Source organism: Acipenser ruthenus, chromosome 7, assembly GCF_902713425.1.
Source record: "Acipenser ruthenus chromosome 7, fAciRut3.2 maternal haplotype, whole genome shotgun sequence".
Lineage (NCBI taxonomy): Eukaryota > Metazoa > Chordata > Actinopteri > Acipenseriformes > Acipenseridae > Acipenser > Acipenser ruthenus.
In genome coordinates, this window is record NC_081195.1 from 62,679,127 (window position 1) to 62,698,442 (window position 19,316).

The 19,316-nt window shown below is 35.3% G+C and overlaps 2 protein-coding genes across 3 annotated transcripts; one reads left to right on the forward strand and one right to left on the reverse strand.

The window, feature by feature from the left end:
• The first annotated feature begins 1,297 nt into the window (after positions 1–1,297).
• On the forward strand, positions 1,298–14,368 carry LOC117415627 (protein mono-ADP-ribosyltransferase PARP12-like). Of its 2 annotated transcripts, none has more exons than XM_059027522.1 (12): positions 1,298–2,587; positions 3,673–3,808; positions 4,639–4,900; positions 5,746–5,841; positions 6,495–6,621; positions 8,835–9,003; positions 9,707–9,827; positions 10,322–10,418; positions 10,805–10,895; positions 11,225–11,328; positions 11,886–12,037; positions 12,352–14,368. In XM_059027522.1, the coding sequence occupies exons 1-12, from the start codon at positions 2,250–2,252 to the stop codon at positions 12,636–12,638; spliced, it is 1,980 nt and encodes a 659-aa protein (XP_058883505.1). In that variant the 5' UTR covers positions 1,298–2,249; the 3' UTR covers positions 12,639–14,368. The 2 variants fall into 2 exon arrangements, with proteins under 2 accessions (XP_058883505.1, XP_033882098.1); XM_034026207.3 differs by having other exon boundaries at positions 1,299–2,587; positions 11,198–11,328.
• A 253-nt stretch (positions 14,369–14,621) lies between these two features.
• Positions 14,622–18,130, reverse strand: LOC117414468 (thromboxane-A synthase-like). Its single transcript, XM_059027523.1, has 4 exons — positions 17,722–18,130; positions 17,176–17,313; positions 16,293–16,456; positions 14,622–15,512 (listed from the first exon to the last, which is right to left on the reverse strand). Exons 1-3 carry the CDS (start codon positions 17,763–17,765, stop codon positions 16,294–16,296), a joined length of 345 nt encoding a protein of 114 aa, XP_058883506.1. The 5' UTR covers positions 17,766–18,130; the 3' UTR covers positions 14,622–15,512; position 16,293.
• Between the last annotated feature and the right edge of the window lie 1,186 nt (positions 18,131–19,316).

Here is a 19,316-nt window from a genome sequence, read left to right on the forward strand (position 1 = left end):
CGAGACAACATAATTTAAATGTGTAGCAAATAAATGAAATACCTTTTGAAGTACCCATTACCTTAATTATATTTGTAGTAATTTAAAACCGCAAACATTCTTGTCTATGAATACATTTTGTGTGTGTGCGTGTGTGTTTGTTTTATATTCACATTAGGATGCTTGAAACATATCCACCATTACAGGAAGATTCTAAGAAAACAAAAAGAGATTACATCATCATAATTATTATGACACCTGAACTAGGAATCAGTTGAGATCTGTGACATTGTCGCAGTGTCACAGTGCATATGTTAACATATTTAAATACATTGTATAAAAACACATTTGACAATATGTTTTGATATATTTGCATTTCTAACACAACAGCAAACACGATCCAGCAAAATGTATGTACAACACATTTGTATTTCTTAAAAAAAAGCTTTATGGCTCTATTTCCTGGCCAGCTTTGTACTGTGAACTATTACGTGTCTGTGATCATGAAGACAATTATATTTACTGAGAACCGAACATGCTACACCAGTTTTTAAAGCTATTGTTGTGGCAAGGTTATAGCAGACCAGCATATCAACCTGGAAGTAGTTACTTTGGTGAAAGAAACTGAACGACAAAAAAAAAAAAAAGATAATGATGTCATAGATGGGTGGAGCTAATTCAGGGGCGAGTGCCTGGAGCCCAGAAAGTATATTATTGTTCAGATTGCATATGGTACTAGAGTGGTAAGGAATATATTTTGTAGGTATTTTGCAGTAGAGTCCAGCCAAGTTTGAAGAAAGGCTGGAGTAACACTGCTATGACTCGCGATAGTAAATGCAAAATTAATTATTATACCTCATTAATCGGTTTAAAAAATAGGTATCAAAAAGGGGTTGTTAGTTATATGCAGAATCGTTGTATCGCAAATTATTATTATTATTATTATTATTGTGGTAATTCTATAATGCATATAACTGTTACTGCCAGTGTTTTTTTTAATACTGTATAATATAGACAAGTGCTAAAACAATCTACTTTTTCTTTCAGTATTTGTATTAGTTTATTGCTCCCCACAGCCATTAATTATGTCCATTAATGAAATCAGAATTGAAATATTGACTCGTTGGGGGAGCATGAACAAACACACAGATGACAAAACAAATAACATGACATGTGGTCAAGTAAAATGTATGTAGCACACCAAAATATGTCATATGTGCAGAAACATCAGAAGCTCCATATGGATATGAAAGTTCAGTTATAAATTTACATTACACATTTAAAAAAAAAAAAAGCCGAAAAACAGGCGTTTCAGTGCATTCACACCTTCATCAAAGTGTAAACAAGAATCACACACATATATACAATTACAGACAGAAAAAATACGCGTTGCATAAAAATTAAAATCTAATTCTTACATAATCTGTATAGAAATCGTACATGTAAACAACGTAAAAACATTTTAAAGAAACACATATACATAACATGACAGAATGACACAATAAATGTAAACTATCACATAATCATAGATTGGTTCTTAAATTATCTTACAAAATTAGAAATTGTAAAAAATTCAGTTTCTTCTGCTAGGTGTCCAATGCTTTGTATTATACCCTCGCCTCCGCCTGAGTGGGCTCCAATAATGGCGCCTGTAGTGAGGCACGCATTGAATCATGGTATAGCACGATTGAACCATGGGATTGGTTGTCCTATCCTTCTTTTTGCGATCCTTGCGAAAAACAAGAAACGTCTCTACAAGCTCTTCCGTGTTTTGGAATTCAGTAATGTTTGAGAACAGGGTTTAATCTGACAGTAAGGGTGTGTTAAAACAATTTTAAATGCAGTACATGTTATTTCACCTTAGTGTTGGTAAATATTAATAGTGATCGACCTACCTACATATGCAATAATGGATTAATTAGGTGTATTTATGTTAACATCACTTAATGACAAGGAAAGCAGTGGAAATACTACACGTAAACGTTAGGGTTTTAAAACCTTGTGGACTACACGCTCATTAGAGAAATACAATTCCTTGGTGTCTTTGTTTGGCAAAAATGAAATGCTCCAGTCACTTATCATTTTAAACAGACCGCACTGTTGTTGTCACATTGCTGAATTGTAAGATAGGTTGCATCTTGTTGCTAAATCATGTCGTTGGGCGAAAGCCAATCAGATCATTCATAGCAGATAGTTTCAGTTTAATTTCTTCTAAAACATAAGTGGTGCCTCTGAAAAAAAATATTTACAGAGACGCGTGAACTGACAAAATGTCTAACGACAAAATTGTCCGATATGCCACACGGCTCCTTTGTTCCCATCAAGGCTCTTTGGAGTACAGGCAGCTTCACAGGCACGTTTGCAACAGTTTTGACATTTCAGACTACGGCCTGTGCTACATCTTGAGGGAATGCTGTAGGTTTGCTGTTGTTGGTGGCACTGAAGACAGGACGTCATATACAGAGATCAGCCCGGACTGCAGGATAATTGCAAGAACAGCAGTGAGACTGTGCAAGGACTATCCGAAAGACAGATGTGCTGACTGCGAAGAAGGGCTTCATCTTTGCAAATATTTTGTTTATGGTAACTGCAGATTTGGCAAAGGAAGGTAAGTACAGCATGCAGGAAAAGTGGATATGTATGTTAAAAATAGTTTAGCTTACTGTATATGACATTCCTTATAACTTCATCAATGCTTTACTGTGCTTTCACTGCATTTTATTACACTTTGCTATGCTTTTACTATGGGCCACACATTCATCTGTTCAATGAAATTAAAGGAACAGTGTAACAGAAAGGGGAAAACTAACAAGAAGCACCGATGCAGGAATGAGCGGAATCATTTATCTACCGCGCTTCACTAGTGAATATAGAAAATAGACAGGAAAACATCAGCAAGAAATACCACATAGTGTATGTATTTCATAGGTGCTAGGGGGGGATAATGGTTACATTGTAATGCACCATTAAGAAATAGGACAAATACTAACATTTTGACGAGATATCTTTCTTGTCTTCTATGTACCAGCTGGGAGAAGAAACCTGTTTCAACCCTTTTAAGACTGAAGCAGGGGTTCTGAGTTTTAAAGTCACCAGGTTGTTGTGACTGGCGTAAAATGAAATACAAAGTGAATCTAAAAAAGAAAGAATATATTAGTTAGGATAACTGTCACGTTCCGTACCCATATTGTACCAAGTTACTCATTAATTTGTTGTTATCATTGAATGTTGATGTGTCCTATTTCCTCGTTTTTGACATAACTGTCATTGTGTTTTTTTTTACTGAGGACATAAACAATAGAGAGAGGCAATGTGTGTATGAAGGATATACAGTACTCACAAGGGGAATGGCAGTGTTATGTTGATTCTGTTTTGTGTGAATAGATTCAATTCTCCAGTGATTCCATTGAGAGGATTTCACTTTAAAAGCTGGTACTGTCATATTCTGCTAGTAAGAACAGGTTTGTATATCAGTTTGTTTTTGGGCACAATTCAAATAACTTTTGGCTGTTTTGGAAAATATAAGTAGAGTTAATATGGATCATTTTTTATTTTGCTTAACAATCAGCGTGTTGTTTAATGTGTGAATTATTTTTTTCCAAAAACACTTCCCCAGCTAAATGTGATTTGAATAGGACTATTACTTGAATTGCAACATGCCACAGGTTTTCAACTTTTCAACTGTTGTTCCAGGAAACCGTGCCGGTACTCACACGAACTTAGTTCAGGCCACAATTATGAGGTCCTGAGAAATTATCATCTTCTTGATCTGGATCAAGATGAGCTTTTTATGCTGCTTCTACAGAATGACCCCTCTCTTTTACCTGAGGTGAGAATCAACCCATCCTTTTGAACTTACAGCACCAGTATTCATATTGAACATGCATAGCATGATGCAACAACTGATTGTTACAGAAAACACATAACCAGCTAGCATGTCAGTGACAAAAATGCTGTCATGTACTCCCAGATCATATCCTCTAAATAGCTTGTGCCAAAGTATCTTCAGACTAAGTATCAAAATAATTAGAGTAAACGCTTCTCTAGATATATTGTATTGTAAAAACGTATCGTGATATTATGACACTCCTAAGACTTAAGAAATGTTTTTTTTTCATCATAAATTAGCGGCTGTCTATTATGTGAAAATATTAATGTGACATAGAGACATACATCCTCCATATACCTACATGTATATAGTTCAGTTTAACCAAAGAATGAAAGCCCTGTGAACTAATTATAGGCTATATATTTTAATACAGTATATACATATTTTTTTAAATTGTAACATATACCACAGTTGTAAATCTGTTCATGGGATTTTCCAGAATATGACAGAACAGTGTTCTGCTGTATATTGTTGTAAATTGCATCTGTCATTTATCACAAGGTGTTTTAGCTGTGTTTCAACTGCAGACACACAAGCCAGAAAGTAACATGCAGAGGTAAAAGTTTGGACTAGCTGTATACACTGTGCATATACATTTAGGTGTGCGGACCATAGTCTGGAAACTGTGTTCTTACTTGTTTTACACGACCTAAATTTAGGTTTGCTAATGTTTCTATACAGGTTGCAGCGATTCTATAACCTAAGTGAAGCTGAATATAAGAAAAGGTCAAACAAATAGTTTTCTGATTAATGAATGCATTGTATTGTAGGTGTGTGTGCATTACAACAAGGGAAGTGGACCCTATGGAGCTTGTACATTCAAAGCAAGCTGCACCAAACTTCACATCTGCCAACACTTTGTGCAAGGTGACTGCATGTTCGGCTATAAATGCAAGAGATCCCACAGGATTGAGTTGGATGATCAGAAAAAGCTGGAGGAGAGGGGGATCACCAGAGAGAATATTCATAATCTGCCCTCTATATACAGGAATATTTACGACTTAAAAAACTGCAGCATCAGCTCCATTGAGGGTGAGGCTATCCCAATGTTTTAAAGAAAGTTTTTCTTTTTTTTTTTTTTTTTTTAAGATTAAGATACCATATAAAACAATGTTTTGAGATTTTCATAAAGAAGTATTTTTATTTTCTTTCCCTTACTTGATTCAGGGTTATTTGGTTATTGCCTGTGGTTCCTTATTCTAGAAAAAATAATATTGCTGTTAAATTTGGTAAGGTCCACTTGTTTATATATTTTACCATAGAGCAGGTGGGTCTAACCAAATATTTAATGGTCAGTGTCACATGATATTTCTGTAACCAGGAAGCACAGACAATGGCCAAACAACAAGGATTCTTTAAGTAAGCTCACAGCCAGGTAGAAACCCTTACTGAAAAAAAATATACAGTATTGCAGTATATTGAAAAATACAGTGTTAGATACATAGCTATATAATTAAAATATATTGTGCTTTACAAAAAATATTAATGACAATATTATACTATATCTGGTATGAAAGCAGCAATCTGTGTCATTATATTTCACTTTGTATTTACAATGTACTCTACAGTAATGTGATTTATCCAATATGACTGACTTGTTTTCAGTGTGAACATATTAAAATATAACAGTTTAAACTAGAATATATTCCCAGTATATATGAAAACATGAGACATGTTTATCTGGTAACAAAACAAACACTCGTCTAAACCATACTTATTCAATCAAAAAGAATGGCTGTCCTGCGTATTGTGATTGGTTAACATTAAGATATGAAAGGAGCCCAAACATATTGTAGACTACAGTAGGTATACAATACAGTATGCCTGTAGTGGGCACCAGCGTTCTTTCATTTATTTATTGCAATATTCTATTCTAGGAGAAATCACAGACACATCACAGGGGCCATCAGTAAGTGAACGAGAGAGCAATGAAATCTGCCTCCATTACATCAGGAAACAATGCAGTTTTCAAGGTTTGTTCAAAGTTTATAATTCACTGTGCTTGCTGTCTTAGTCTAGAATAGAACATGGTTGGGTAGGATCCCGAGTTGCAGTTCAGATACAGAATGTCAGCAAGATTCATAATCTTGAAATCACTGAAAGCCCAGAAAGCCCAAAGCGAACTGGGATGAGGTAAAACAACCCTTATTGGTACCATTTGACACATTTGTAGAGATCAAAAGTACGCAGCCTTGTCTCTCTCTCTTAGTGACTGTAACTGCATGGGTTTGACATTTGTTTGGCAGCTGAGAGCTGCTGTTTTTCATTGCAATATACTGTATTGCAATGAAAAACTGGTGCTGGTTCTTGACTATTCAGCAACTTTCTTAGACTCATTCATTTGAAGCTGGTTTTAGTGAATAATTTCTGTACATACAGTACACAAGGAAACGCATGTAATAAATATAATAGTTGCTGATACACTGACTATATTGAACCTAGCAGCAAGACAAAAAAGACAAAACCAAATATTAAATACAAGATATTGCCAGTTGTATTTGATGATTTTGCAAACACATGGGAGGACATTATTGCAGGTTTAGCAGGGCAGCTCATTCATTTCCCCTGTAAAGAATGTATTTGTCCCATTTAAAGTTTTTATTCAGAGCTATTTGTTTTTTTACAGAAAAGTGCATTCACGTCCACTTTCATCTGCCCTACAAATGGGAAGTGTATGATAAGTCATCTTGGGTAGAGCTCCACCACATGGAAGAAATTGAAAAGGCTTTTTGTGACCCGGAAAATACCCACAGGTAAATTCGAATTTTCTTCAGTTTGGCATTTTCTGTATACAATTATATCGTGAGCATAGAATTCAGAGAAGAGTAGATGCTGACCAGAAAGCATTCTGAACTGGAAAATTACAATTTTTATGATGTAATTTCTCCAACATTTCTTTGGTCTTTTATGATTCATTTTCCAATTCAATTGAATACTGTATTTATCAAAGAAACCACAGAGAACTGTAGTTTCATCAGAAAAGAGTATTCACCAGAATCATCACTTACTGTTATTTATCCCTTACAGAAGTATTAGTTAAGCAATAATGACCGACAGGCTGGAAATGCCCTGCCTGGAGGTCATTATTGCTATTATAAACCGTCTTTATGGTTTTAACAGCAATAACATTATGATTTACAACCTTTTATTTTTTTTTTCTGTATGTCCTGCGATGCTTGTCCCATGCTGCTGCAGCGGTTCTTTGACGGTATAATTCCGCCTAGGAACAGTGAAGGGAACTATTTTTTCTTAACAAACAAACCAAATATTAACCCTGGTCCGACATCGCTATTTTCCCTTTCCGGTCCAATGTCTGACCCTGTCCGACATCATCAAAAAGACGTCTCTAGTTGTTTTTTCTCCGAAAAAAGCAGAGAAAGCCATTCAATGGCCGAGTGAAACCGATAGGAGCCGAGAGAAGCCGAAAAAAAAAAGGCGGTTTATCTCATGAATACTGATATACCTGACACCACATAGATAACACGGACATAAACAAACAAGATAGCTGCTTCCGCATCCAGCGCTCAAAGAATATCAGAGACATTTGCAGAGCTTTTTTTAGATGTTTTAGTAATAAAATAACTACTTGGATCGCATTATTGATTGGTGATAAAACGAGCGATCAAGAGATGATTTATCGGTATGTACTATTATTAAGAGTTATTTGAAAAATGTAGCGAACAAGGGGTGGGGCGGGGCTAGAGATGCAGTGCTGAGTGTCCTGTTGATATGCAGTGCCTTTTAAACCTGTTTTACTGTGAAATATGACACATGCTGAATAAATGGACCGCAAAGGGTTAAAAAATCAAAATTCTGTTTAGTTTTTAATTTATTTAAGACAGGGAAAACATTTAAGACCATTTTTTGTCGCTTTTTCGAAAAGAAAAGTTACAGTTTTAATAGCTAAATATAACAAACTGATTCTATAACTAACAGTATTAATAAACAAATTAATTTATTCTTAAAGTAGTTAAATTAGTTATTTAAATATTTGATTTTGTAAAGTTCATTTTTTTTTAAAAGTTTATTTCAAGTTGAATTGCATGTTTCCTGTGAAAGTGCAGTTTTGAAACATAGCGGGTATGTTCGTGGCTGAAATTTCTGAGGGTGGAGCAAAGCATTGGGCTTCGGTTTTTTAATGTGGTTTTGCAGGTTTGCAGTTTGTTGGAAGGTTTGCTGCTGATTTTCAACTATTGACGGCTGATGGACGGCAATAATTGCAGGAGTTACATTGGAAAGATGTGAAGACCATTCTTTTTTGTTGGGTAGAAATGGAGCCACTCATATTTTTATAGAGGACTCGTTTTTGTGACCTATTCTAGCCATTATTTCATGGGGTTGTTGTGGTTCTGACAGTTGACAGTTATACTAGATGTTCTTTTTGGCTGATTGATATCTTACTGTACTTTCAGTGATGGTTGTTTGAACATTCTGAGGGCATTACCTGGCCATTAATGCCCTCTACAGCAACCAATCAGAAGACAGCATTCCCGTTCTATTCATCTGACAGGTTTATAATATGAATTACGATATACATTTTCGTGATTAAGTTAATACATTGCGTGACTTGTAGGGCATCTCGTGCAATTGAACAAAATCTGGCAGGTAAACTATGTGAAGTGACATCTTTTAATAAGAGACACACTGCATATTACCTTTAAATAAATCCCCAAATTGTTATTATACTCAGGAATTGCTATTAAACTTTAGAATTTTGACTTGTGTTCTTTGCACAGGATAACATCTCTATACATATGTACTGAAATTTTGACAAATATGTTGCTCTGGTTGATTTCTTATGCAAGGTTTAAAAAAAAATTAGTATCTCAGTGATGCTGAATATGTTGGAATTACTTGTGTGTGGTTGTTTGACACGATTGGAATCAGCTTTCAAGAATCAACAAATGACAAAAGTGATATATTTCCTCTCTCTTAGAAACCAAATGACTTGTAATTGAATTTTCAGTGAAGGGTCTCGGCCGGTAGACTTCCTGGAAATGACACGAAACTCAGCTCCAGTCAGACGCCTCTCCACAGCTTCCTCTGTTACCAAACCACCGCACTACATCCTGACCACAGAATGGGTCTGGTACTGCAAGGGTGAAAACGGCAAGTGGATTGAATACGGACTGCCAGTGAGTTTGGATCTATTGCCTTATAATAACAGCCACTCTGAACAGTCTGTCCTATCATTTTGTTTTTGAGAAGCAAAGCTTTATTAATTACTAAAGTGTATTAATTGCTAAATCTGCTGTATTTTAATTCTACTGCTGGCTGTATATATTATTCTACAGTATCAGAAGAGTAAAGTCTCCAGCATTGTAACATTTGTGGGAAACACCAATTCTCAACAAATTTACATCGCCTAAATTTCAATTTGGCCTAAAAGGAATTTTTCTCTTTCTTGAGAATAGAAGACAAAGGGAATTGAAATATGTATCTGACAAAGCATTCTTCTGCCTCAGATTACTTGTTTTTGGTGTTTTACCATTCCTACGGAACCACCCTGATGTGGGAGTGCCCACCGTGAATCTGAAAGATGGGTTTGAATGGGGCAATATGCATTGGACAGTATTCTCAAAAGCTCTACTCTTTTACATCACCAGAAAGGAAGTTACCAAACCAGAAATGAACAGCTCAGACATTTAATATTGGGGTGCTTGTAAGCAGTAATACTAAAAGAAGCTTATACAATATGAACTGGGAAGTGACCCATTTTTAATAACCAATAACAAAATTTTTTGAGTTCAAAATAGATGACTGTACATTTAAAAGATGACCTTATTCAATGGTAAACTCACGTTACTGATGAAATTGGGCTTCTTTTCTTGTTTGTAGGATGAAAAACGCAAAGTCTCTTCTGTTACTTCTAAGGAGTTGGAGCAAGCATACCTAGCAGATAACAATGCTGAAATTATCCTGACTAAAGGGCATCGCCAGTACACGCTCAGTTTTAAAGGTATTTGCTAACGGACATCTGCAATATGGCCAGTTAACCTTGAGCTGATAACGTGAATTTACTGTGCTCTGTGTCATGACATTTACTCATCCATAACAAGTGTATGCTGTGTTAGAAAAACATCATGTGAATCAAAAAGTCCAAAGCAATGAATAAACCAAAACTCGACAATCTAAACTAGTGGCAAACTTGACTACTCTTGGATTCGTCCACTTTCTACCAATTCTCTTACGGAAATAGAAATGTGCCTTTAAATAACAACAGTTATTACTACTATGTCATTAAGTAAAACAGTCTTCCAGATACAGAACATTTTTAGGACATCCCCAGTCAGCATGGAGCCGAACTTTGAGTACCAATTGATTATTGCAAACAGCAGATGAATGAACAGAGTGAAGCACAAACTTCATTTCACACTCATGTTGATAACAATTCTTGTTTAGATGTTTTAAACTAGTTCTGAAATGTCTCTGTTTTATTGTTGTTTCTTTTAGACATGTATCAACGGAACCCAAAACATAATACGAAGAGGAAGGTGCGGAGAAGGCCCAGATTTGTTTCTGAAAAAGCAGTGGAAAACAAGAGAATGGGGTACGGTAGTTGTTTAATTGTATCCATTTGAAGGGTTTGAAACAAAGGCTGTATGTTAAACTGGGCCCTGGTTTTGTCAGAGCAGTGTATTCAAGTAATGCAGCATTGTGCAAGTCAAAGTACCACATGTTCTTTTCAAATGATTGTGATGTCATCACAAAATACATGAGGCTTGATGTGACCCATGTTTGAAGTTGACATTCTCAAGTTTAGAACAATAAAGCAGTCAAGAAGCACGTATCTTATATGCTATCTAAAATGGATGCTACTCAGAATCCTACCCATATCCCTAACTGTTATTGGCAAATTAGCTTAGCAATTTTAAACCTTGGAATTCAAGGTTTATTAATAATTTGTTTTCTTTCTTTTTTTTTTTTTTTTTAAAGCAAAAGTGACTTCGCTCTGGCATCGAGCTCCACCACAAAATCATTTCCAGAGAACTGGGACATGGATGCTGTGCCTGAGACTGGATACAAGGTCAATTTGAGATAGTTTACTTCTAATATCAAATTAACAAACGTCTTATCTTTTTCTTTCCTGTATTCTTCAAGAAACACTGTATCTTTGCCAGTTTTTAGCCTGTGTACACATCTCTTCCCATTTTCCTGCTGGATATTGACCAATCAAGGGATCAACAACAGTATAATAACGAGTACGTATTTTGTATTACAAAACCAAACCTGAACCAATATTAACTTGTAGTGTTCTAATTGAAAATAAGGTTACTAATTTGCTTGAACTAGAACCACATTTTTAACCATTCTTTCCTTTTTTTTCAGTTGATTCAACTTTCTTTCTCCTCCGAGGAATTCAAGGAAATTCAAGATCTCTTTCTGAAGAAAATGACCACGGCCACCATCCATAAAATCGAAAGAATTCAAAACCCATCTCTCTGGGAAGTGTATCAATGGTTTGTAATTTTGGGAAGCATATCTGTAACCAGTGAACACACATACTGTACAATACATTCGTGTAATACATTGAAGGTTAGGAGTTTGTGGTAAAAGACAGACCCGATCAGCAAATAAGGGTTCCCTTTTCTTTTTTTTTTTTTTTTTTTTACTGAGGACCCTAAAAAATATTCATATCTTACAATTATAATGAAACTCTAAAGATTCTGTAATTTATAAATATGTACAATTCATACAAAACATTCATATGCAATTGACACTCTTTACAGGGTTTGTGTATAATCCATACTACCTCTATCTTTTTTAAATAAGAAAATCGTATGCATGTATAATGAATTAGCATAAATTAGTGGAGACTTTTTTTTTACTTTCTTGACTTGTGCTGCTCCGCCACACTAAATAATAACTTTTCTTAATTGATAAATTGCACAAAGGTATTTATAATTAGTTCTGCATAAGAGTGGATTGTGTCTTAGAACTGCATACAACTGCAGCCTTTGCACTTGCTTCAGCTTGCCCCATACGTTTTCTGAACCACAGCTGTTTCATGTTATAGGCAAAAGGAACAGATGAAGAAGAAAAATGGAGGGAAGGATGTTGATGAGCAATTGTTATTCCACGGTACACAGAAATCTCTTGTAGATGCCATCTGCAGCCAAAACTTTGACTGGAGAATCTGTGGAGTCCATGGGACTGCCTATGGGAAAGGTGAGGATTAGACAAAACAAAAAAAACAACTGGGTAATTTGTAGGCTGTGTTACATTTGATCAAAGTTAGGAACGAAAAAAAAAACCTTGTCCTAACTTGCAGAAGTGCATTTGACATTAATGTAGCAAAGTTGTGACTTTCTCCAAAATAAATAAATCGTGCACTGGATTTTTTTATTCAAACGAGGTTGAAGCACTTGATATAGGGAATGACACATACACCTGTATCATGTAAATCATATATAACCTTAATATACAGCAAGTCATGTATTCAAATTCATAATTTATAACCCTTTTTGTGTTTTATGTTACAGGGAGTTACTTTGCAAGGGACGCCTCGTATTCCCACAGTTATACCATGTGCACATCTGGACACCGGATCATGTTTGTGGCTCGAGTGCTGGTTGGAGAGGCGACTGCAGGAAAAACCAGCTATTTACGCCCCCCTTCTAAAGATGGCAATGACACAACCTTTTACGACAGCTGCGTGGACAATAAATACAACCCTTCCATTTTTATCATCTTCGAGAAACACCAAATTTATCCAGAATATGTGATAGAGTACAGTAAGTATGGCAGAACACGGGGGATGAACGTGTAATGAAGACATTTTACTTATATAATTATTTTTTTATTTTTTTATTTTTTTTAGCATCATCAGTAAAGGGTTATAAGCACCCAAAAACATTCTTGCCTATCATTTCTACAGCAACTTCCCCATACCGTTTTGCTTTATTCACTTTTACTCAGAATTTTATTTTTGTTCCAGGTAGCTCTTCATTTCTGACATTTTAAAACTGGGGAACAGATTGTCAAGTCTCCTATTTGCAAATGTATGTCATCTACCCCTCTGATTTAAATCCCTTTTATTCTGAGAGGAATAACTCCTGGTGTCAAATGAAATACATCCACTGTAATCGGATAATACGTCTAGGCCTAAACCAACTACATTTTTTTTTTATATATATAAATATTTATATCTAATCCAAATAATGATCAGATTTTTACTTTTTTTTTTTTTTAAAGTAAAAAAAATAAAAATAAAAATAATGCTGTGTTTATTATAATGAAGTACTGGCTGGAAGACAAACCAGCACCTTATGACTTTATATTTTGAGAAAGTGGTCTGCCTGTGGCAATACAACACATAAGAGACAAATTCAAGTTGTGTTTCACCTGCTGAAGGCACCAACAGTAACAATTGTCAACTTGACTTAGGTGTGTGTTGTTATTATTATTATTATTATTATTATTATTATTATTATTATTATTATTATTATTATATTTTTCAACATAACAGTAGTGCTTGTATCTGTAGTGTAGTACATGTAATAAAATAACTGCAAACAAAGAACTTTGTATTATACCAGTCTGCATATTTATCTAATCTAGGCATCTTCCACATGTTTATTGTTAACTTGTGAATTGTTTCCTGTCATACGTGTTACACAAAAGGAAACAGACTATGTTGTATTACAGGTAGGAAAAACAACATGTACATCTTTCTGATCTTTAAACGAAACACTGCATAACCTGCTGTGTGTAATTTTGTATTCAGCTTACCTGTAGGGAATTACCGAATATATCTAACTTTTGATGTACTTTTAATGTAGGCTATATTTCAAATAAGAGTTCAGAAAAATGAGAACCTTGCATATTATACTGGATGCATAGTTAGGCAGATCTTTGTGTATAAATACAGAGATGAAAATTTGAACTTGGAAAACTATTTAGACTCAAGACTAAGACTAAAAAAAATACAATAATTTTCTTTACATATGTACAGTAGCATAACATTTGAAAACCAGCCTGGGAGGTAGAAATGAATTGTCAAACAGATTTCTTTACATTTTTTATACATAACTTTGATATGCTGAATATTTTTTTAATGTAGGGTTTGAAAACATTACTTTTTAGGACAATCTCTTCTTATTGATTGGGGAAATAATGTAACGGGTTATGTTCCCAGAAAAAAATAAAATATAAAAAAAAACACACAGTAAACCTCAAGCAAACTCACCTTGTAGCAGTTCCACTAGAGGGAGCCATGGGAATATCATTTAATTTTTTTTGGTGACAAAAAAGTATAAAATGACATCCAGCAGACACTAATTTGCTCAAATGAAATAATGTAATGATAGAGATCCAGTCTACAACTGCATGCCTGCTAGAATTGCTTTATTACACAACAGTTGACTTTTGTTCCACAAGTCGCTTCTGTTATTAATTAGGGTGCTGTTTATGAAGAATATCGTATGCTTTTTAAAATATGTATTGGAGCACAATTTATGTAATAAAAATGCCTAACAAATAAACTTTTTTCTATTCTAATGTGACATTTTAATTATATAGTGTACTATTTATAATGCAAAATTATTATTTACTGTAATTCACATCAAGGTAAATACATAGAGGCAACTAAATGAATAGCAGGTGGTTAATGTGTTTTTTTATTTTTTTATTATTACTATTAATGTTAATCCACAAACACCATACAATTATTCCTCAACAAATCAATTACAGATGTAACTCACACAGATCATTCTTACTGTACCTATTGGTATCAGTGTTTCCTAACCATTTTAAGTATTGTTCAGTGGACGACTGACTGTTGCTGGATTATAATGGACCTGAAACAATGTAAAAGTGCAAGTACCTTGTGAACTACATACATTTAAGTCCTTGCTCCAATAGTGAAGCCTTAAAATTCCTGTTACAATATTTATAGATACTAGATAACATCTGTCTTCCTTATTCCAAAGTCATCGGCAACATTAAGATATCCAGGATGTCTGTCTTGCTTAACACAGGTGAACTTTTTTTAAACAAAAAATGTGCATAATGCCTGTAGACTCTCGTAAATCTGAAGCCTGGTAATTTGAGTTGACCATTAATATGAACCACTTTGATAGCAGCAGTAGAAACGGAACAATTTCAGAATTCTATAAGTATTTAAAACATAGCTTTAGATTTTATTCCAATAACTATACCTATCAAATATAAGTATAAAAAACATAAAACAAAAACAAAACAAGACGTGTTAGTATCATACAAATTACAATTAAAAAATCACTCCAAATTAATCACAACTCTGAACAGGGTCCGGTTCTAACTACTTCTGATTAGCAAGAGTTCACTGTACACTAGACTCACATACTCTCTCCTTATACTGATGCACACCAGTCCTTTATCACAATGCACATAACATAAAACCACTAAAGTGTACCTATTGTCATTTATTATATTGTAACATTGTTAATAGAAGGCCAATTTATGAAGTAGGTCCCTTTCACCCGCGTATTGCCTGCAAATAACGGTCTCGCGCAGGAAGATTAAATCATTAATACAGAAACAGATTCGAGACGGCTTCATTTCATGGGGGCCTTCAGCTCAACTGTCAAGTGCATTGTGCTATTTTGATGATGATGCCATTTTTCGGCCCAAGGGTTGAATTGGATTTCAGCTAGAGAGGAATCTAAAAATGAGAATAAAATGACATTAAAGAGGGTAGGAAAAATTGAAGTTTCCAAAAGTGCAGTGCAGGAATAGTAATATTGACTGGGTACAGCAGGAGTTGATAATTCCAGTCCTCCTAGTCTTTTTCCACCTGTATCCTACATTTTTTAATTGAATTTAATTAATCAGTTTATTATTTATTGATCGTTATGAAACCTGGAGGACTCTGGACCTCGAGGACCTGATTTGTGTACCCTTGGGGTACATATTTGCTTATATAGTGGAACGTCGCATATCTGTTGGTTATGCGATGTTGTACTGTATTGTATTCATATATAATTCACGTACATATCGTAATTAACATGCTGTCATTGTAAGAAACTGTAACAACAATAGCAGGGCCCCTTTGAATGGTCTTTGAATGCAGTTTGTTGTAATTGCTCATTTTCGTAATTCAGTTAAGTGCATAACAAGCATTTTATTCTATGCTTTATTTTGAGATTCCTGTTATGTTTTTAAATCTGACAAACAACCAAAACCTGTATAAAAAATAAAAACTGTGAAAAGAATAGTGTGCATGCTATACTCATAGCATTATGGTAATTAAACACGTATGCATTAGTAAAATTACTAACAAAACATGTAAGAGCTTGAAACAGAAATTTAAAAACAGGCCCATTGTGGTTTAATCTATATCTAGATAGACTTCACACTCTCAAAGGAAGAAAATGTGTAACGTCATATTTAAACCCTGCAAAAAAAAAAAAAAAAAAAAAAGCACACAAAGGAGAAGACACACCTTAGTCTCTGGGCCCGTTTGAAAGGTGAATTTCTGGACAGCCCAAAATCATGGCTATCTTTGCCTCCAGTAAAGCTAGCCTCATTGCAATGCAGCTTCGGGGTCCGGCTCCGAATGGAAGGTATGTGAAAGGATGCCTTTGGGATTTGGCTTCAGTTGTGAACCTAGAAATCAATAAATGTTCCTACTGCAGAGTCTTCACATACCGTATATGTACTGCAGTTAATAGTCTTTAAGCTAACGGTTTCTTTTGACCGTAAATCAGAATTGGACATAATTATCAATCAAGTCACAGCATTACACTGTATTCATAGTTTGTAGTAAAACAAGAATACATATTTGAAAAAGTAACAGAAGACAAAGAATGTATCCATTAGTAACTGTGCTTCACATTGTTAATGCACTGCAATATGTACAAGACTGAGACTTCCCTTGATTATTTTACTGTTTCTATGCTGCATCTTACGGGACTCATTTATTTTTCATTTTTCACTTTGTTGATTGTCCATTCACCTTTGAAATGAGGGATTCTTTTAAGCAGTCTAAGGGTTACTATTACATGAACCGCTTTTGTTTTTCTTGCCTCATGTATTTTTGACTGAGAAGCATACTTCTGCAGTGATAGAGGCATCTCTTCATTTTACAAGAAATGTCACTAGATTTCCAGACTGTGGAGATACAAATATTGTATATTTACAGGATTGCCATTTTGAGCCAACATTGCAGAGGGGTTGAACTATTTGACAGTGTGTTGTTTTTTTGCTTTCCTTTATTCTTTTGTATTTGACTATTTCCCTTTTGTGCTAAGGGTGGTTATGGATGAACCTAGGAGGGATGCACATACACAGCTAGAGTTTTGGTTTTTAATCGTGTTCTTGCTCACCTCTCCGGGATGAATTTCTCTGGCTCTGGCCAGTATTCAGGATCATAGTGGATATAACCGGCAGGTATCTCAATTGTAGCACCAGCTGGAATGAAGTGACCATTTACGTTCCAGTCCTTGGCAGCATCACGGGTGAACCTGTGGCACAATCAAAACAAATTATACTCAAAATAGATGCCATAAACTAATGTCCATTCTACAAATAAACTGTAAGTCGGCTCCCAACTGTGGCACAGTACACGTGAAAGGTAATGTTTTTATACATTGTTGTATTATTTTAGGTCTATAAATGTCCCTAACATTTTTTGCTTTAGTTCTATCATATTTACACAGTACTGTGGAGCGATTTTCCCTTCTCTGAGATGTTCCTATTTCTGTATCGGACAATCATAAAAGAAAATGGTATCCTCGTGGTACAATATTTTATGAAGAACTTCTCCCGCCCATTAGAAGAAAATAATACAAATAATCTGTTCAGGAGGGGAAGCCAATTTGATTTAAAATATAGGTACATGAGGACCAGGTTATATTTAAAGGAGGTCTTACCTAAATCCAGGTGGGTACATCCGTAAGGTCTCAGAGATAACCATGTCTAAATACTGCAGCTCCTGCACATTGTTGTAATCTGGTGCATCCTAAAGAAACAACAGTACAGGAAACTGGAAAATGCAAAACACATTTGAAAAAAAATTATCTGTTTCCCATTTGATGATTCCCCTTGCAAATGCTTTTCAACACTTTGCTACATTTTTATTGATCCACAGTATACTGTACCTCAGTAAACTTTGATAAGGTCCTTACCATAAGTCTTGGTGATTGATGCACTATTAACATTTCACAACAAAAAACAAACTAGTAACACCAGCCACTGCACATAGAAACATAAGTATAAAGCATGCGTGGAGTCTCATAATGCACAAAGCACAAGGATCTTTTCACTAGATAGCAGAACAGGAATATTATATGTCACAGCACCACAGAAATCCACGCAGGTTTTGCATGTATCCCTAATTAATGCCCATGCAGTATTTACTAGATTGGGATTCTTGGAGGTTTCTAACAGCATGTTTACAGCCTCTTATTCTGTTGATGGAAATATAATAGAGTTGCTGACAGTTTCCTCTGCACTGCGACAATATACAGGACCACTTTTTTTTTTCCATGAGGTTTTTTTTTTTTTTCCCCAGAGAAACAGCACTTAGGATAAAAAAAAATCTGCAACAGCTTACCTTATACGCCACTAAAACAAACAAATAACTTAGTGTGACCAACAAGACAGACAGCGAAATACATGATCAAAAGCCTTTATATAATCAAGGTCAGTTTTCCAAATGTAGCGTCAGAGGGGGTCATAATTCATTCTGTGTATGAAAGTAACAGAATTGAAATATACAGAGGGAAATCTTAAACCATTCTCTGTGTCTTCTTGGTTTCTGGTCACAAACTCCCCCACTGACAAAGAATGCTTTTAAAAAGAGTCATAAACTAAATGCTGAACAAATGGCTTATTTTCACGATCGCTGAATGACTTTTTCGGCACCACAACCCAGACAGTTATGGGTGCTTTGACACCTAAGACAGGAACCAGTCCATCACATAAATCCAGCCGACAGGGGGCAGAATAGCGGACCAATGGAGAACAAGGGGTTGCATCCGAACGAGAACAACCAATGAGAAACACTCCACATGAACTCAGGCACCGCCTAAAATAACCAAACTATCCAATCACAGGGGTAAAGAGAACATTACAAAAGTATGAGCGCGACACTCAAACAGGAAAATCCAAGGTTCTAATACACAAACCAGTCTTTGAACTGTGAGAATTTGGAGATCCAGCCTGCGACCAGCTGGAACAGAGATACCGTTTTCAGACACTAATACGGGATAACTATCCTAGTGTTTTCCTTGGTGTGGGAGTCCGCTGCGTAAGACGACTAAAATCCTAAAAGTACTTGTAAATATATCTCTAACTTAGCCCCGATGGATCACCGGAGAAAGAGTTGGATGAACATTTGAAGTCGACATAAATTGAAATATATTCAATTTATTGAACTAGCAGTGCCGGAGTTTGCGGTGGAATATCCCATACATAACTGGACGAAGAGTGAACATATTGGTGGAGGAATTGCTGTTTCAGTGGA